The sequence below is a fragment of the Salminus brasiliensis genome, chromosome 16 (assembly GCF_030463535.1).
Source record: "Salminus brasiliensis chromosome 16, fSalBra1.hap2, whole genome shotgun sequence".
Lineage (NCBI taxonomy): Eukaryota > Metazoa > Chordata > Actinopteri > Characiformes > Bryconidae > Salminus > Salminus brasiliensis.
In genome coordinates, this window is record NC_132893.1 from 19,472,502 (window position 1) to 19,489,700 (window position 17,199).

General features: G+C 41.1%; 1 protein-coding gene across 1 annotated transcript in view; it reads right to left on the minus strand.

The window, feature by feature from the left end:
* The window catches only part of frem2a (FRAS1 related extracellular matrix 2a), a 99,835-nt gene that overhangs the window by 38,477 nt on the left and 44,159 nt on the right, over positions 1-17,199 (minus strand). The window contains exons 5-6 of the mRNA XM_072658071.1: positions 15,244-15,369; positions 13,450-13,701 (exon numbers count right to left, since the gene is read on the minus strand). Of these exons, the coding sequence (XP_072514172.1) occupies positions 13,450-13,701; positions 15,244-15,369 (378 nt within the window). The remainder of the gene's footprint in view (positions 1-13,449; positions 13,702-15,243; positions 15,370-17,199) is intronic.

Consider the following 17,199-nt stretch of genomic DNA (forward strand, 5'->3'; position numbering starts at 1 on the left):
ATCAAAATCCATGTGATTATCGATTGTCCCGGTCCATTCCGTTCCAAAACTACCATAGGCAGTTAATTTATTACTTTTTTACTATGTAAAACAATAAAGTGCTGTGACATTACCAGTTAGCTAAAGTCGGCTTCTAATTCTAACTCTACATTCTACCTTAAATAGTACCGCAGTTACATTGTGTCTATTTCAACAGCATAACAGAATTGCTGCATTATTTAAGGTGGAATTGAAAGTTTGGCGAAGTGAAAAATAATAGCTTAGAGCCTCGATGTAAACATGAACAACTGGCTCACAGAACAGGTGTTCTACCAGTGAGAGAACCACGCTTTTTTCTTTGGTTCTGTTCAGATCAGCTCTGAACAGAGCATTCATAACAAATGAGGGGGCTAAAGAGCACACACACTAAGTGATTTGACTGCTGATATTAAACAGTCATATAAAGAAATGCTACCAAACAAAGCAAATCCGTTGTAGAATGTGGAAATGGTGTTCATTTACAAAACTCGTGGGGATAGCTGTAACGTGGTGTGTGGAAATCCACCCCCACAGAATCTTCTGTCACCGTAACTGTGCATTTTATCACTGATGAGTGACAGCTAGAGCCCCATGAATGAGAGCCACACGGGTGCAGATATGAGAGATGAGCTGTTAAGCAATGTAGCAGAGGACCGGTACTAATGATCACCAAGATGTTCCAACAGTTGTAGGTCAGTTCCTACATATGAAATGCTTTCCCCCACACGCTACACCTGGGCTCTCAGTGGGTCCTCATGGTGTCCACTGTGGCAAGGCTACTAGAGAGGGTAAGACATATTACTGTATTTTTCTACCGCAGCCCCACTGCAGAACCTTCCAGTAGACCTGCCACATGGCTTCCATTTGTTTTATTACTAAAAGATATCTGAAGTCAATTCATTGTGAGTCACCACAAACACTTTGATTAAAAAATACCAAGTAGTGAGAAAAAGGAAATCCTGCATAGAAAAAAAAAGGTGCATCAAGATTAAACGATGACCGATAATGGCATCACAGCCTTCTGAATTGTAATGAGGCGCCTAGAGATTCCCACCCCAATAAATAGCCTTCTCAGTTTTTAGTTTTTTAGGATATGCTAAGAAATAACACAATTTGACTTTGAACATATACTTAATAACTCACCACAATAATCAGATTATTGTGGTGAGTTGCAAGCTTGTCCGGACTTACTGCACAAAGCGTGACACCAGCATTTGTTCTCTGTGTAAGTAACTTCCAGTGGGAGGAGCTGGATTTGCATGCTGTAGCATAGTCTCTGTAAGTAGTTGGTTAAACGAGCATTGATGGAGTTACCGTTACTGCTTGTGTTATTAAAGTAAATTTGTGGGGTAGTGTAAGGAGGGGTGGAGTGTGCACGTGTCTGGCCACCATGGACCAGATTGTGTGTATTATTGTGTGTATATATATATATATATATATATATGAGAAAGAATCTCAGAAAGAGAGGGAACTGTTGCCTGCGAGTGCATGTATTGCTTAGTGTTTAGTACTATGGCTTATTGCTCACATTTGCTTGTGCGTTACCTTGTGTTTATCAGCTTAGATCCAGCTCTCTGAAGATGAATGGACACTTTGTCTGAATGTGCACGCTCAACAAAACCAATAATTTACCTTCCTAGTGCACTAACATCAGTTCAGTCAAGCCTGAGGTGGCAATTACAGCCGGAAGAGGCAACAGCTCTCTACAGGCTCATAGCTGACAGATATATGTTAACCTAAAAGGTCTGTGTGTACGCTACGCGGCCATCCCCCAGCACAGGGAACAGAACAAAGACATTTCTTCATGCAGGTGTGTTTCCATAGCTGCTAGTACCACTGACACATGACGACTTTAACTCAGCAAGGGATTTTTTTCTTTTTTTTTTATCCCTGTGTAGTTTTATTCCATGTAAACGCCTGGGGGGTATAAAAACAACCCTCATTACCAATGAGCACCACATGTGGAGATGTTTCTGCTGCACAATGTTAATAGCATATGTAATTTTTCTTACTATTAGATTATTTGTAGTATATTCTTCCACCCATTTCTTCTTGAGTGTGTGTGTGGGCCCAGCCAACATGCTCATGTGGGGCTCACATGGATGGAAAGTGGGTGTACATGTGTTGTTACCGGGACCCAGTTGGGCCCCATCTTTACAGCCAATCCCAATCTGACACAGGCCACATCTAGACCCTGTATGCAGTGTACAATCATGATGGGGCCCATGTTTGAGGGACAAAATTTGGGGCTACCCATACATGCCCCACATCTGCATGTTATCCCGAGAGGGGTGGGGGATGGGGGGGGGGTGGTGTTCATACAATGAATGAATGTGGAGTAACAAGTAAACTATGCCTCCAAACTCCAAAATCTCACATTTCCAGTGACCACAAGAAAAGTGACCATTAAAATGAGGGAGTTTGACACAAGAAAATGATCACAAATTAAGTGAAAAACAAGAAACGCGAACAAGAGGATTAGAACAGCTCAGGAAGAGGAAACAGACACTGGAAACAGCACTGAGAGGCAGCAGGATGGTTGGATTGCTAAAAATAACAAAAATCTATTTGGCAAATTGTTAGGAGTTTGTGTGCGTGTAGATGTGTGTGTTGTGCACTTGGGTCATATCCAAACACAGGGAACAACAGACAGCGACCCCTCTTTGCCTGCAGTGATCACATCATATCATCTCTGCGGGTCTCAGAAACTAAAGGAACTGACCACCCAATTCACTCAGCTCTTAATCTCCTGAGTGCTCTGCTACTCTGATGACCAAATAACAACAAGCTACAGATCTGTGCTGTGCTTGTTTCGACACAATCCATAAGCCCTTATATAGAGAGAGATAGAGAGAGAGAGAGAGAGAGAGAGAGTGTGTGAAAAATAAGTAAAGAGTCAGAAAATGACAGAGAGGGAAAAACAGAAATCGAGAGAGGGAGGAAGAGAGAGAAAGGTAGTGAGAACAAAATAAAGAAGGAAGGAAAAAAAAGAGTGAAGAGGTAGAGATAGGGAGCAAGAGAAAGATGAGAGGTAGAAAAAGACAAAAACAAAGAGGTAAATAGCAGAGAACAAAAAGACAGCCAGAAAAAAAGAGAGCAGGAGAGACATAAACAAGACAAAGAGAGACAGTGAGAGAGAGCGAGAAAGACAGAGGCAAAGAGAGAGTGAAAGAGAGCGAAAAAAAACAGAGGTAGAGAGAGTGAGAGAAGAGAGAAAGACAAAGGTAGAGAGAGTGAGAGAGAAGAGAGAAAGACAGAGGTAGAGAGAGTGAGAGAGAAGAGAGAAAGACAAAGGTAGAGAGAGTGAGAGAGAAGAGAGAAAGACAGAGGTAGAGAGAGTGAGAGAGAAGAGAGAAAGACAAAGGTAGAGAGGGAAGAGAGAGCAAAAGAAAGACAGAGGCGGAAAGAGAGTGAGAGAGAGAGAGAGAGAGAGAGAGAGAGAGAGAGAGAGAGAGAAAGAAGAGGGGAAGAGAGAGCAAGAGAAAGACAGAGGCAGAGAGAGAGAGTGAGAGAAAGAAGAGGTTTGGAGAGAAAGAGCAAGTAAAATGACAGGAAGAGATAGAGAGCTAAACAAAGACAGAGAAAAAAAAGAGAAACAGAGAAAGCGGAAAGGAAAAAAAGGAGAGAGAAGAGGAACAGAGACAGAGGAGTAGAGAGAAGAGAGAGAGAGAGAAGAGAGAGAAAGAGAAAGAGAGAGAGACGAAGAAAGACAGAGACTGACAAAAAGAAAGGACAAGTCAAGGTAAGACAGAGAAATGTGGAGAAGGAGAGGAAAAACAAGTAGAGAGAGAGAGAGGAAAAATAAGTAGAGAGAGAGAGAGAGAGAGAGAGAGAGAGAGAGACTTACGGCAAGAGAAAGAAGCAACATTGTTAAATGTTCCCCAGACAAGCTTTCTGATAAGCCCCAGGTGCTGTTTTATCTTGTTAGCATTTTCTTTCATTTTTATCAACAGAATAGAAGCCAATCACACACACACACACACACATTGCAGACCCACACAGTAAAGGAGGGGGAAATTGAGTTTGGACCGAGTTAACACAAAACCGAACTCCTGACCCTCATCTCAATTCCCTGACACACACACACACAGTCACACACACACACTGAAAGATATGATCAATCCACAAATGCCTGAGGGTTGGCCTGCCTCATTCTGTTTACCTGCAGCCCCCTGGACATTCACACATGATTACATGCCCACACACACACACTCCGCTGGCTCTTTCATTCAGCTTGTTTGATCACTCAGTAGAGACGCCCATCTTCAATCTCCTCCGCTGACAGCTATCTCTACATCCACCACACCATTCATCTCTGCGCTCACACTCACCACTCCTGAAACCAGAGGCACTGGGGCAAAGCTGAACAACCGGAAGGAGCTACGCAGATTTCACAGAGAGGGATCCGAGGCTGAGGTCAACTACTGTGTGCTACCTCCAGCTAAAATCCTAGACCTCCGTCCCCAGAGAACATAACCATTCCATTCCAAAAACAGGTGTTCAATAATTCATGTGCAAGTGTGTGTGAGAGAGAGATACAGAGAACATCTAAGCTGTAGAGCTTCACAATATACTGTGTGTTAGCATGTTTTAGCCTAGGCCATACTGAGACCTGACACACTGAGACTGCAAATCTAAACACAAGCTGCGCCTTAAAGCCCCCCGTCATTGACACTCGTGCTTGTTGATGAGCTTTGTAGGATAGTGGACAGTGGACAATTATTTGGTCACAGATAAAATGTTGTAGACCACCACAGCCCTGATTTTACCTTGATTGTTCTATTGCTTTTATACAACCTTTTTTACAAAATAAAGAAACAAATCAAAGAAGCCATGAATTTCATACTGAATATGCTTAAATATTCAGTAGTCAATACTCTATAGTCTGTTCCTTATGCCAAAAAGTAGTTCCACAATAAATGAGTTATTGCTATTTAACAGTGACAATTCCAATACAATAGAACCGACTTAGTGGAGGTTTGTTAAGGTACCTGTTAAGCCCTGTACACAGTCCAAATATCTGCTTTAGTGGTATGTTTCCATTTTCTCATGAGAGGGTGTCTACATATTAGAGCCATGAAACTGTCAAAATATCAGGTTTAGCCAGAGACATTGTAAATGAGGAGACCAGCCATTGATTGAAATATGAATGGGAGTTCTCGTAACACTCAACATGGCGTCTGTTTATGGACAAAGTCCCGTCCTTTAGTGAAAAGAGCATGCTGGTTATGGAGAGTTGACGTGCTAGTGGGAAAAGCCTTTATGTCAAACCTCTCCCTTTTGCTCCCAGTGTGGTACTGCCAATTAACCCACATGTTCGTAGCTCCCGCAGCACTAGCAATGCTTCCAACACTAGAAGAGTAAGGGCTTAACACATGTCTCCTCCGATACATGTGAAGCCAGCTACCGCCTCTTTTCAAACCGCCACAGATGCAGCATTGCTGGGCAGTTGATATGCTTGGAGGAAATCGTTGGGCTCCAGCTCCACCACACCACCAACAGATGCCTGTGCCCAGCCTGCTTCGCTTTAAGAACGAGGAGGAGAGAGAGCACTATCTACTTGAAGGGGGCGGGGTGAGGGGGGGGGGGTGAGCGCCATCTAGCTACCCAGAAAGAGCATGGTCAATTGTGCTCTCTCGGACTCCGGCCACACCGGTTTCAAACTCGCGACCTCCTCCAATTAGATTATGAGGTCAGAAGAAGCTGTTGCATAACACAGGATTTTACACAAGTAGGACACCAATAAAGTTACATTGTTTAATAACTAGAGTTTCAGGCCTGGAGTGGCAATGACAGAGGTTAGTGGTTTGGATTCATAGTTAATCCATAATATGTACAAATTAATTGCCATAGATTAATTGCCAAAGTTTAACCATAACAGTGCGGAATATTTTTTTTCCGAACAGCTGTTACTTTTTATAGTAACAGTTTCCAAGATCTCAATGCAAAATTGCAGAGATAAAGCAGTTGCGAATCTCATGAACTGAGCATGTGGACAAACCCAGTATGTAAACACTGTGCCACAAGAAAGACATATGACTACAGATGTATCAATATCACATGATTTACAAAGCCTTTTTCCAACAGGCTACAGTTTTATAAAAGCTGCTTTTTCACCTCAGCAGGTGTGATAAACTTGATGCTAGTTGGAAAAAGGCTGGATGAATGTATATATAGTTTTTCTGACCTTGACATGAGCACAGCAGGTGAGGATTCACCTCAGCAATAAAAAAATCAAGGGACGATGCTGGAAGTTCAACAAGAACAATTACACCAACTTTTTTTTTACAACAACAATTGTCTGAATCTCTGCAGGTTTTTTCAGTTACAAGCCGTATTAACTCCTAAGCATCAACCCGCCACTTTGCAGAACCTTATCTACTCTCCCCGGTAAGGTATTATGGCATCTGACCTAATGCTCATTAGAACTAGAAATGCAATCTCAGTTCTACCGCACTGAGATCTAAAGTAGATTATGGTATGTCCTTACGAACTGGGCAAGTTTTGTCTTGGGCAAACATTATTGAAACAAGATTCCCCACTTTGTAGTAGTGTGTAAAGATTTACAGCAGCTTTAAGGTAGGTTTTTGAACATCCCGGCAGTGGCAGGTGATACCTGGATTGTAAGCAGGGAAAAGATTAAAAGCTTTAAAAGTTCCAGCATAGAGCCACAGGTGCAATGAATCCATGTGATTAAGTGGGTGGACCTGAGTCTAGCACAAAGCTGCTAGAATAGATTTGTGTATATATAATTTTTGGATTTGTTACATCTAAATGTATCAGATCACACAGCTAAATTTCATATAAGTTAAAGACAATGTGAGCAAATACAATATAGCCTAAACCTAATAACTGGTTGTGCCACCCTTGTCAAACATCTCAGATAATATTCTTCATAAAAATTTTTAATTGAGAATGAACGCCGCAGAATCTCAATGAGACTCAAGTCAGGGTTTTGACCTGGCCATTCCAAAACCTTCATTTTGTTTCCTTTCAGCCAATCAGAGAAGTGCTTGCTTGTGTGCTCCAGATAATTGTCCTGCTGCCTAACCCAACTACATTTGAATGTTAGGTCACAAACTGACAGGAGGACATTCTCCTTCAGGATCTTCTGATAAAGAGCAGAATTCATGGTTCCATCAATTATGACAAGTTGTCCTGGTCCTGCAGAAGCAAAGCAGCCCCAGACCATCATACTACCACCACACATGTTTGACTGTTAGTATGACAGTAGGACATTGTTCTTTTGGTGGAAAGCAGTTTTAGGTTTATGTATGATGTATCGGCTCCTATGTCTCCCAAAACATTCCACCTTTGACTTATCAGTCCATAAAATGTTGTCTCAAAAGTCTTGGGGGTCATCTAGATGTTTACTTGGCAAATGTGAGGCAAGCCCTTGTGTTGTTTTTGGTCAGCAGTGGTTTGAGCTTTTCCACACTTCCATGGATGGTCTTTCTTATTATGGAATCTTGTGCATTGACCTTAACTGAGGCAAGTGGGGCCTGCATTTCTTTAGATGTTCATCTTGGTTCTTTTGTGACCAAGATGAGTCATCGATGCACTCTTGGTGACATTTTGGTAGCCAGGTCACTCTTGGGAGGGTTCACCACTGTTCCAAGTTTGTGGATGATGACTCTCATTTTGGTTCGCTGAAATCCCAGGTCTTAGCAATGGCTTTGGAACCCTCTTTAGACTGGTAGATTTCAATGACTCTGCCTCACATCTGTATTTGTAAATTGGTAAATTTAGTAGCTAATTACTTTTTCAGCTATATAGGTTTCAAATAAATCTTCAAATTCAATATATGCAACTATGCAAAGACAGAAGAAACAGTGAAGGGGCAAATACTTTATACTCACACATCTTTTACAAACATGGCTCTTTTTGGAACCAAACGATATTCTGCTAGCTCAAATAACCATTTAAAGCACCTTTATTTTTATTATTATTATTATTATTATACTTTTAATATTAACTAAAAGTCAGATCTTCCAGACTAAGCAAGTCTTTTAAATGAATAGTTCAACTTTGTAGCTAATATTGCTAACAATGAATGGAAACTAGTAGTCACCAGTTTACATGATCATTTGAATAATGCTGTCCATTGACTAGCAACGTTAGCATTACTGACCAAAACATTCATTTTAAAATGCATTTACTTCTCTGATATTTCATGGATGTCAGTTTAGATTGAAAGATAAGCACTTCAGATATGGAGCAGATAAGATCTACAGCCCCCGGGATGTAGTGCTGCAGAAAATGAGACCACTCCGGAAACGTCCAATACTTGAGGCGTGTGTGTTTGTGTGGACGGAGTGAAAGAGCAGCTTACATACTGCAGCATGTCAAAACAAGCCACCAGGGTAAGCTCTCATCAAGCAGCACCTTCCTCTTCCACCCATGCAGCATTAGCACCAATCTGCTGTGCAACCCCCCGAAGAGCTCAGCTCCACCTCTACTAGAGCTGTGAGAGGGGGAAAAAATCAATCAAACTTTTCACACAAACCTACACCTGACTGTCTAAAGCATGCTGGATTTCCTACTAAACCATGTTCAGCCTTTAAGTGGACGTACACACACATACACACGCGCACAGCACTATTCCTAGAAGCACTGGGTGAATATATGTAATTCTGAGCAGCCCTCTGAGTGAAGGCTGGATGTTCTGTCTGTTCTGTTTCCTGAAAATGGGCCAGATTTATAAAACCTGATTATGCAAAATGCAAAAACAACATACAGCAAGGTAATTCAGTCATATTCATTATGCTGTGCCATCATCAGCTTGCCACTCTCTCTTTAGCGTTTTAGCAGTATTTGTAAGTGTAAGTGTCCTTGGTAAAAGCCACTCATATTGCACATGTTATTTAATTAATGCATATAAATGACCAGTGCTCAACATTTGGTTTTGTGCTGAAAATGGACATAAAAATATCCATACATTGTTAAAAGAGGTTACAAGTCAAAAAGTCCACTCTAAACCTTCATTTTGTTTCCTTTCAGCCAATCAGAGGGGGACTTGCTTGTGTGCTCCCGATAATTGTCCTGCTGCCTAACCCAACTGCGTTTGAATGTTAGGTTGCAAACACAAAGAATGTACGCCACCTATAATTTAGCCAGTTGCGCTGCTCTGTTTGTGCATCGCAGTGCATCAATAACAGTGCCTCCATACACACAGAGCAGACTATGACAGGTGAAGACGTAGTACTCGAGGCTAATGCGTGTTTTTCCTGAAGACTCCATAATTCTACGCCTCTAGTGGCGAAGAAAAGACTAGAAGCGTCTCATAAATGTTTGGGGTGATGTCTCTGTTCAAACAAATTAGAAGACACATATCACAACTGCTCCGTGTTTGAAGAGATTTGAAAGAAATGGCCACAGAAGTGGCCACAGTAGGATGCGGCTGCATTATCATAGGAATATAAAAAAATTATAGAAATCAAACAACACAAATCAAAGAAGTGGTCCTATTTTTGGAGTGGAACAATCACTCTATATGGACATTATGGACATGTAAGATCATGTTGGTTTAGTTATTACGTCAGTGGAGCATCAACATGATTTTTAAAGCTGTCATTTTAACCCCTTAACGCAACACTAAGACGCATTACTCAGTAACTACAGGGAATTCTGTACAAACGTATGGGGCTATTCTATGCTAATAGAAGTTTGCAATAACGTTTTCGGCCCATAGGTTGTTTAAGGGGTTAAGGTGCAATAGCTACAGAATGTTCCTTTACATATGTAAGAACAGTTAAGTGTACGAACAGCAGTAAGATAACTTTCATGTGTGACCAAGACAAGATATAACAGCACCTTACTGTGTAATTCGTCCAAGACTCATTTAGGTGTTTTTTCTGTGTTGTGTTATGAATTGCTAATGGATCACGACAATGAGGAAAAAAAGCAATGGTGCCACATATCACACAGACACTAAAACAGGCCAGTAATCCTCGTTTATGAACAAAAGAATACGTTACCGCAACGCTATTTGCTCTCAGGGTAAACCTGACTATTTGTTTTGTGAATCTAATCTGGATTAAGGATTCAGCTCCTATTCTCTGCATGACTGTTTTAGAAGAAGCTCAGTAAACCAGAAACAAAGGACAGACAAAAGCCTCGAAATCCCATGCTTACAACTGGAACATAAAGATTTCCCTTTACACCGAGAAGGAAAACAGGCTTAAAGGACCTCGTCTTTATCTGCTGTTTCAGGCCTCGTAAAGCCTGTAGAGAGGAAACATTCCCATGTACGCTTTCCAAAGCACAGATCAAGCAGGCCTAGTGTTCTGTGCACACTTCTACTGCATTTAAATTTGAGTTTATATACATAGTGTTGTTGCTGCAGACTACTAGAACTGGGCTGCTAATCTGCAGAGTTTTACACCTTTCCTAACAACAAAATGCTTTGCTTTGCAGGAAGGTGTTCTACAGTTCTATAATTCTTCTTCTAAAATTCTGTCTGCATATATCAGCAATATAACACAAAAACCTTGTATCTCTAAAATGAAGAGATTTTACAGAGTTTACAGAAGAAAAAAATATTTTGGGGTTATTTTGGGGCTTTTCTTGGTCCGCTCACCACCGGCTCTTTTTAAATTGTTGCCCAATGTGGCATCGCCAGGAAGCCAACACACTCTGAGGAAAGAGTAGGGTCCACAGCTCTGTTGTACCAGCTAACATTGCTTCAGAGAGCACAATCTACCCACCCAGAGAGTGCATGGCCGATTGTGCTCTCTCAGACTCCGGCTGGTAATTGCAAAGAAGAATGGCTCGGGATTCAAACTCGTGGCCATACTTGTGGCTATAGTGGCAGCACAATAGACCGCTGAGTCATTTGAAGCTCTCTCACAATGAAATTTTCACACATTGAACAACAGATTATGTCCTAAAATGAAGACATGCAGTTTCATGTAACAGTGGAGATATACTGCATAAACTGTCTTCTCTACTCAGAGCAGTTCTGTGCTTTATTTCTGACCAGAAATGAATCAGTGTAGAATAACTCTACTCTTGTCTGTTTCTGTTAAATAAGTAGAAATAAGTATAATAAGTATAATAAGCTATTCTAAACCCCGCTGTCCTTTAGCCTGCTACAGGCTGTTATCCTGGTTTTGCACCACCTTATTTCAGCTGTTTGCCACCAGTCTGTTTGTTCAGCACAGGCTGATGATTAAAATCAGTGGGCAGCATTAAAAATTAAAAAACGCAGGTCGAGAATTGTAAACAACAAACACCAGCGATGCAGTTCCCATTTCAATTTCTGTGATAACAGAAGGAGAGCTGCAAACACGGATTCTTTTCTCAAACCACCTTTAGGCAATGAACCAATCAATGTCAATAATTTTTTCAAATCAATTATCATAGTTTATAGGTCTCTGAATAAACATGTTTATTCACAACAAGAGTGTGATTAGGCTTGGGCTATTGAGCTACAGCTCCAAATGTTTTTTTAATATCCCCAGATTTCCTGGGAAACAACGCACTTTCATAGTAAAAATAAAGAAATCTAGGCTATTAGTGAGAATAAACTATGAGTTTATTCTGCTTTTGTTGGTGTAACTGTCTTTACTGCCCAGGAAAGCTTTCTACTACGTTTTGAAACACTGCTTCGAGGATTTGGTTGCATTCAGTGACAAGAGCATTAGTGAGGTCAGGATGTTGAATGATCACCACCTCACCTCATCCCCAACTTCCCAACTCATCCCAAAAGTAGAAGTAGCACCATCATTCCAGGGAACACAGTTCCACTGCTCTACTGCTCAATGCTGGGGGGGCTTTATACCCCTCTAGCCCACACCTGGCATTAGACATGATGCCAATAGGTTCCTGTTTATCTGCTCCAGAGAGTCCTATTCTACATGGACTAGAAAAGCTGTGTGTGTGCATTCGCACATCTGTGTCAGCAATGGGTGCAACGTGAAGTAGCGGAATGCATTCATAAGCAGGGTTGTCCACAAACATTTGGACATATAGTATATGAAGTGGAGTTATAAATTAAATTAATTTTGGGAGAAGGACCACACCCAGAACTCTACCTCTTCTAAAATGTCTTACCCGCTCAAAATGCATTCAGATCCTACGATTCAGAGCTGATTTAACACTGCATAGTCATTCAAATCAGAACATTATGCAAATGAAATAAGCAGTTTCAATTTTAGCTCAAATATTTAGATATAGAAATGTATTATAATTTTAAATATTTTTATTTATGTAGCCGTTTTCTAAATATAAATAAAAAGTAAATGAAGACAATCAATGACAATGTAATGTATATGTGTGAATGTACACCTTTTCTGCCTCCAAATGAGCTCTGCTCTAAATAGTAAACATCAGGAAAAGCTATTTATCATGAAAAATATGATCTGTAATCTCATTTTCATTTTTTAATTAGGATGAAAAAAACTGTGGAATCTGTCATGATGTGTGGGTTCTCCCACAAGATAAATGCAGAAACATGCAGTATAGACCAGGCATAATTTGCAATTAATGAAAATATATGTGCTACAATTTCTCATTATGTTAAATTGGAATGTTTCAGTTCTGTACAGCTTGTCCAGCCTTGCAATGTTTTTTTTTATTTTTATGAAAGGACACATATGTGGGCTGAGCATAAATAGGTCAACTGCAAAGTCTACTTAACTGAAGTACGGAGGTAGTGTAAACACCTCAGTTATTCACATTTGGTGTTTAGTTATTCACATTTGGTGTTAGTTGCTTTTACAGCCACTACAAATTACATTCCAATGATATTGTTCAGTGGGCAGCACTCATATGCACTGAAAAAGTGGTGCTTAAACACAAGGGAATGGGAAATAAACTGCTTTGGCTGCTTGATTATTTACACAGGCACTATATGTCCAAATATTTATGGACAACCCTTCTAATGTTTGAATTAAGTTACTTTTAAGTTGCATATTGTTAGCACACACACACACAAAGCCTGTCTAGTTTCTGTAGTTAAGTATTGCCAATAGAATAGTACTCTCTGGAGAAGATAATAAAAAGCCCCCCTCCCAGCAATGATATGTGGAGCAGTGGAACTGTGTTCTCTGGAATTATGGTGCTCCAGCCAATACTTTTGGGATGAGTTGGGGATGAGCTAGGGTGGTGATCATCCAACATCCTGTCCTCACTAACGCTCATCACTGAATACAATAAAATTCTCACAGCAATGCTCCACAATCTAGTAGGCAGCCTTCCTTGGTAGAGACAGTTACTCCAACAAAAGCAGGATAAACTTCACTTCGGAAGAAACAATGAATGAGCAGGTGTCTCAATACTTTTGCCCATAGTGTAAATAGTTTTCTTGTAAGTATTGCAAAGTAAACCGAGAAACAATATTACGTTGATACAACAACATGCAAATTATGTACATATGTGAAATAGAACCGTTCCATATTCATGCACTTCTGCTCGGACAGCTTCTCTTACCATCATCCAGGTCGGCCAAGATGCTGATGCGTGTGCTGGGGTACTCTGAGCCCAGGTGGCCACCCATCGGCATGCTGAGGGACACATTAAAACTCTCCTCCTCCTCGTACAGGGAGTCGTCGATAATGACCACGCGGCAAAACCTCTCCGACTCGCCCTTGTCGAAGCGTAGCATGCTGGCCTGCTCCTCCGGACGGGAGATGTAGTCTGAATAAGAAAGGACGGTACTCGGAACAGTGCCTTTAGCAGAGCCTACAGAGGAGGAGGAAGAGTGGGAATAAGAGAAGCGTCACAAGATAATTAACTTCATCTGTGAGTGCCCATAATGTTTTGGCTCATGTTTAACTACTGTCATATAGACATTCCCGGATACCTCACCTCATGTCCGTTTATATATTATGTATCTAATCAAAATTTAAAGCTACGTCTGGAGCAACAGGGTTAAATTTAATCCATGGTCGCAAAGCAGATGTTATTGATTGGCTAAAAGAAGTGATTGCATTTGGGCGTGCCAAAGACCATAGTGTGAGGGAAGTAGCTGAGTTTGCAGGTGTATCGAAGCGTACAGCAGAGGTAAAAGTCCCAGTCTACAGGAACATCTCAGCATTCTCCTCATTCTTTTACATGCCACTCTGCTCCATATGCTCATAGTATGCAGTTCCCTGCGGAGTGTTCTTTCAGATATAGGTTGTGAAGGACCTGGTGGTCCCTCTCCATCAGTTTCGTCTTTCGGCCACAATTCTGAGGCGAATTTCCTGTAGACTGGGATGTTTGCCACTGCTGGTAGAGCTGTATGCCCATACGCTTCTATACACCTGCAAATTCAGCTACATTCCTTCACACTATGACCTTTGGCAAACCCAAATCCAATCACTCCTTTTTACCAATCATTAACATTTGCTTCACATCCTATTTTCCACACGTCAAACAAGACATTTACTGCACAGAACCACCCCTTCTCAATCAATGAATTCTGTCACACACCACGCAGATCTTTACAGCACAATCATCCTTGTGCAATGTCCAGTTACTACCACCTTAGAATGCTAGATGGCTTAAAACATAATATAGCATAAAAAGACAATTATACCCTTTTAAAAAACAAAAAAATCTTGAAGTATTAGGAATATTCAGACATTGGAAATGGAATATAAAAAAAGTTGTCATACTGGCTCATATTAAGCAATATTAGGGTCAGCTAAAATTATTGAGCTCATGTCCATATGTTGTACGATAAGCCAATATCGCAACGAGCCCAAATAAAACCAGGAATTAAATAATGGTCTAAATCTAAATGTGATCAAATTAAAACTATTACATTTGAATCAACTGGATTATTATTAATAGATAAGCCTTGATTTATTTCAAGATTAATTAAGCCTTGTTGGTGCCACTAAAATTTCTTTTAGATTTATAAAATGTAACATTTAAGATGTTAAAAACATCTGACAAACTGTTTTATGCTTTCTATGATACGTAGAGAATGAAACATTGCTCTTCTTTTTTTGACTCATCAAATGTCACCCATTTACAGACTAAAATGACATTAACAGCTTCCTTTAATAGGCCGTAATAAATCACAGTCAGTCACTGAATGAGTCACGGACTGCCAGCATAGCATAGCATAGCAAAGCCCCAGGTCTTCTCTTTCTAAATTCATCAAGCTAAACAAAGCCAGATCACTTGTGTGTGCGCATGTGTGTGTGTGTGTGTGTATGTTGTTTTTTCCAATCAACAAACTACACTGATGGCACTGATAGCCGAGTGGTGCATCAATGAAAGCTCCTGCTGTACCTTGCTGTGTGTAGCAGAGCACCATCAGCTCCTCACTAACATCTCCCGTCCTGCGCACTGGAACCAGCAGCTCACCAACGTCCTCCTCAACAGCAAAACTCGCCTGGGGAATGAATACCTTGGACTCTGTGAGAGTAGGAAAGAGAGAGAGAGAGAGAGTTATTCTTCCCTCAGCGTACTCTAATTTCAGCCACAGAAGGATTTAGGGCTACCCTGGGAGGCAGCCAATTTGGAGAACCGCAGAGAGCGGACAGATTCTTCAAAACATCATTATTTCGCTTGGGTTGAGGATGTGCCTATCCTGGTGCATAAGGCATTTCAACTTTCAACAAAAGTGACCCCCCCCCCCCCTCCCAAAAAAAAAAGAAAAAAAGGGAAAGGTTTTTGATGTAACTCCCAACTGTGCCAGACGGAAGTTTTTTTTTTCTTTAAGATTAGATTTTTCTGCCCTTTACAGCTGCACAATATCGGTCCCTGACGGAAGCCGCTCTGCATTCCGCAACATATGCGCCTATTGACCGCAGCAGATGAAATCGTGTGGCTGAAAGGGAGTGCGCTCAGCCATTTCTGTTTTCAAATACCGGAGGTCAGGAACGAGTCAACATCTAAACAGATTTTATAGAGCGCTGAAGAGAGCGAGTGGGCGAGCGTGCTGTGGCTGGTCAGGGAGCGATCAATCAAAAGGCGAAACTCTCGCAAGTTTTGGAGATGTTATGGAATCAACAAAGCAACGAGGAGACCGTTTTCCAACCGCCGCACTGGGACCAATAAGAAAAAAAATACAAAAAAAAACCCCAAAACTGTACACGCCGCTCTCGTCCCAGATCTCTTGACGCATGTTCTCGTTATCTTTGATCCCTCACTCACATCTCCAAGGCAGAATTTCGGCAGAGGAGAGGCAGATGGACAGAGAGAGATACAGAAAGAGAGAGAAAAGAACGAGGGATGGGGTGAAGAGTGAGAGAGAGAGCTTTCTAGAGGTCGGGCTGCCTGGTTGTGTCCACTAATGTGAAGAACTTCCTGCAGAAGTCTTAATGAGGTCCTGATTAAAAGTGAATGACCTGAGGGAGAATATTATTCCCTCTCTCTTTAGCACGTCCAATCAACCTGATCCTTTCCAAGCACATCACACACACAGCCTGGCAGAGTCAAAAGAATGATGACATTTCCACTCTCGAGCAGAAAAAAAAAGGTGACACCAATGGTGAAACCAATCAGCCATAGTGGATAGAGGAAAACCTGGCTTAAACATTTGAAGGGGGTCTTTGAGCGGGTGGGGGTAAACGGTTTGGGTTAAGGTATTAGCCTTTCATAAGTCATAAGCCTTTTTTGGAGGATTTGTCATGCCCACAGTCAAGCTATACACTGGAATTGTGAAGAGTCAGAGTTGATCACACGTCAGAATGGACATATTATGTCCAATAATAATGCATAAATGTGACCGTTCAGGGTCTCACATTTCCCAGTCGCATCATATTCTCAGCAAATGCAGGAGTGTTTGTGTGTTTGCGTATTTCGTGAAAAGTGGAGGTAATTTACCTCCATGAAGATAGTTGTAGTGTATATACATTAGCTCTGCGGGTGTTCATAGATCTGAAGAAATGGTAACTTGGTAAAACCATACATTAACTGAACAATTATAGGAGGTGGTTTAGGTTGAACATACTAAGTAGTAACATAGTATGTGACGGTTGATTTACACCCCTTGTGGAGTTAAGATAGTGACATCCTATACATGGAAACAGTGCAACAACACATGACCTGTAGTAGGGTATAAAACGTGAGGTGTTCCTTTGTCTGGAGTCCTTCCAAGAACACCTCATAGTCCACCATATGATCAAAAATGAAAAAAATATATAAGCATTAGCTTGTGCTATGGTTTCAACTATGTTGTCAAGCCGTATTGTTATATCACTCAGCACCTTATCTGTATCATTTAATAACATTTTTAAATGG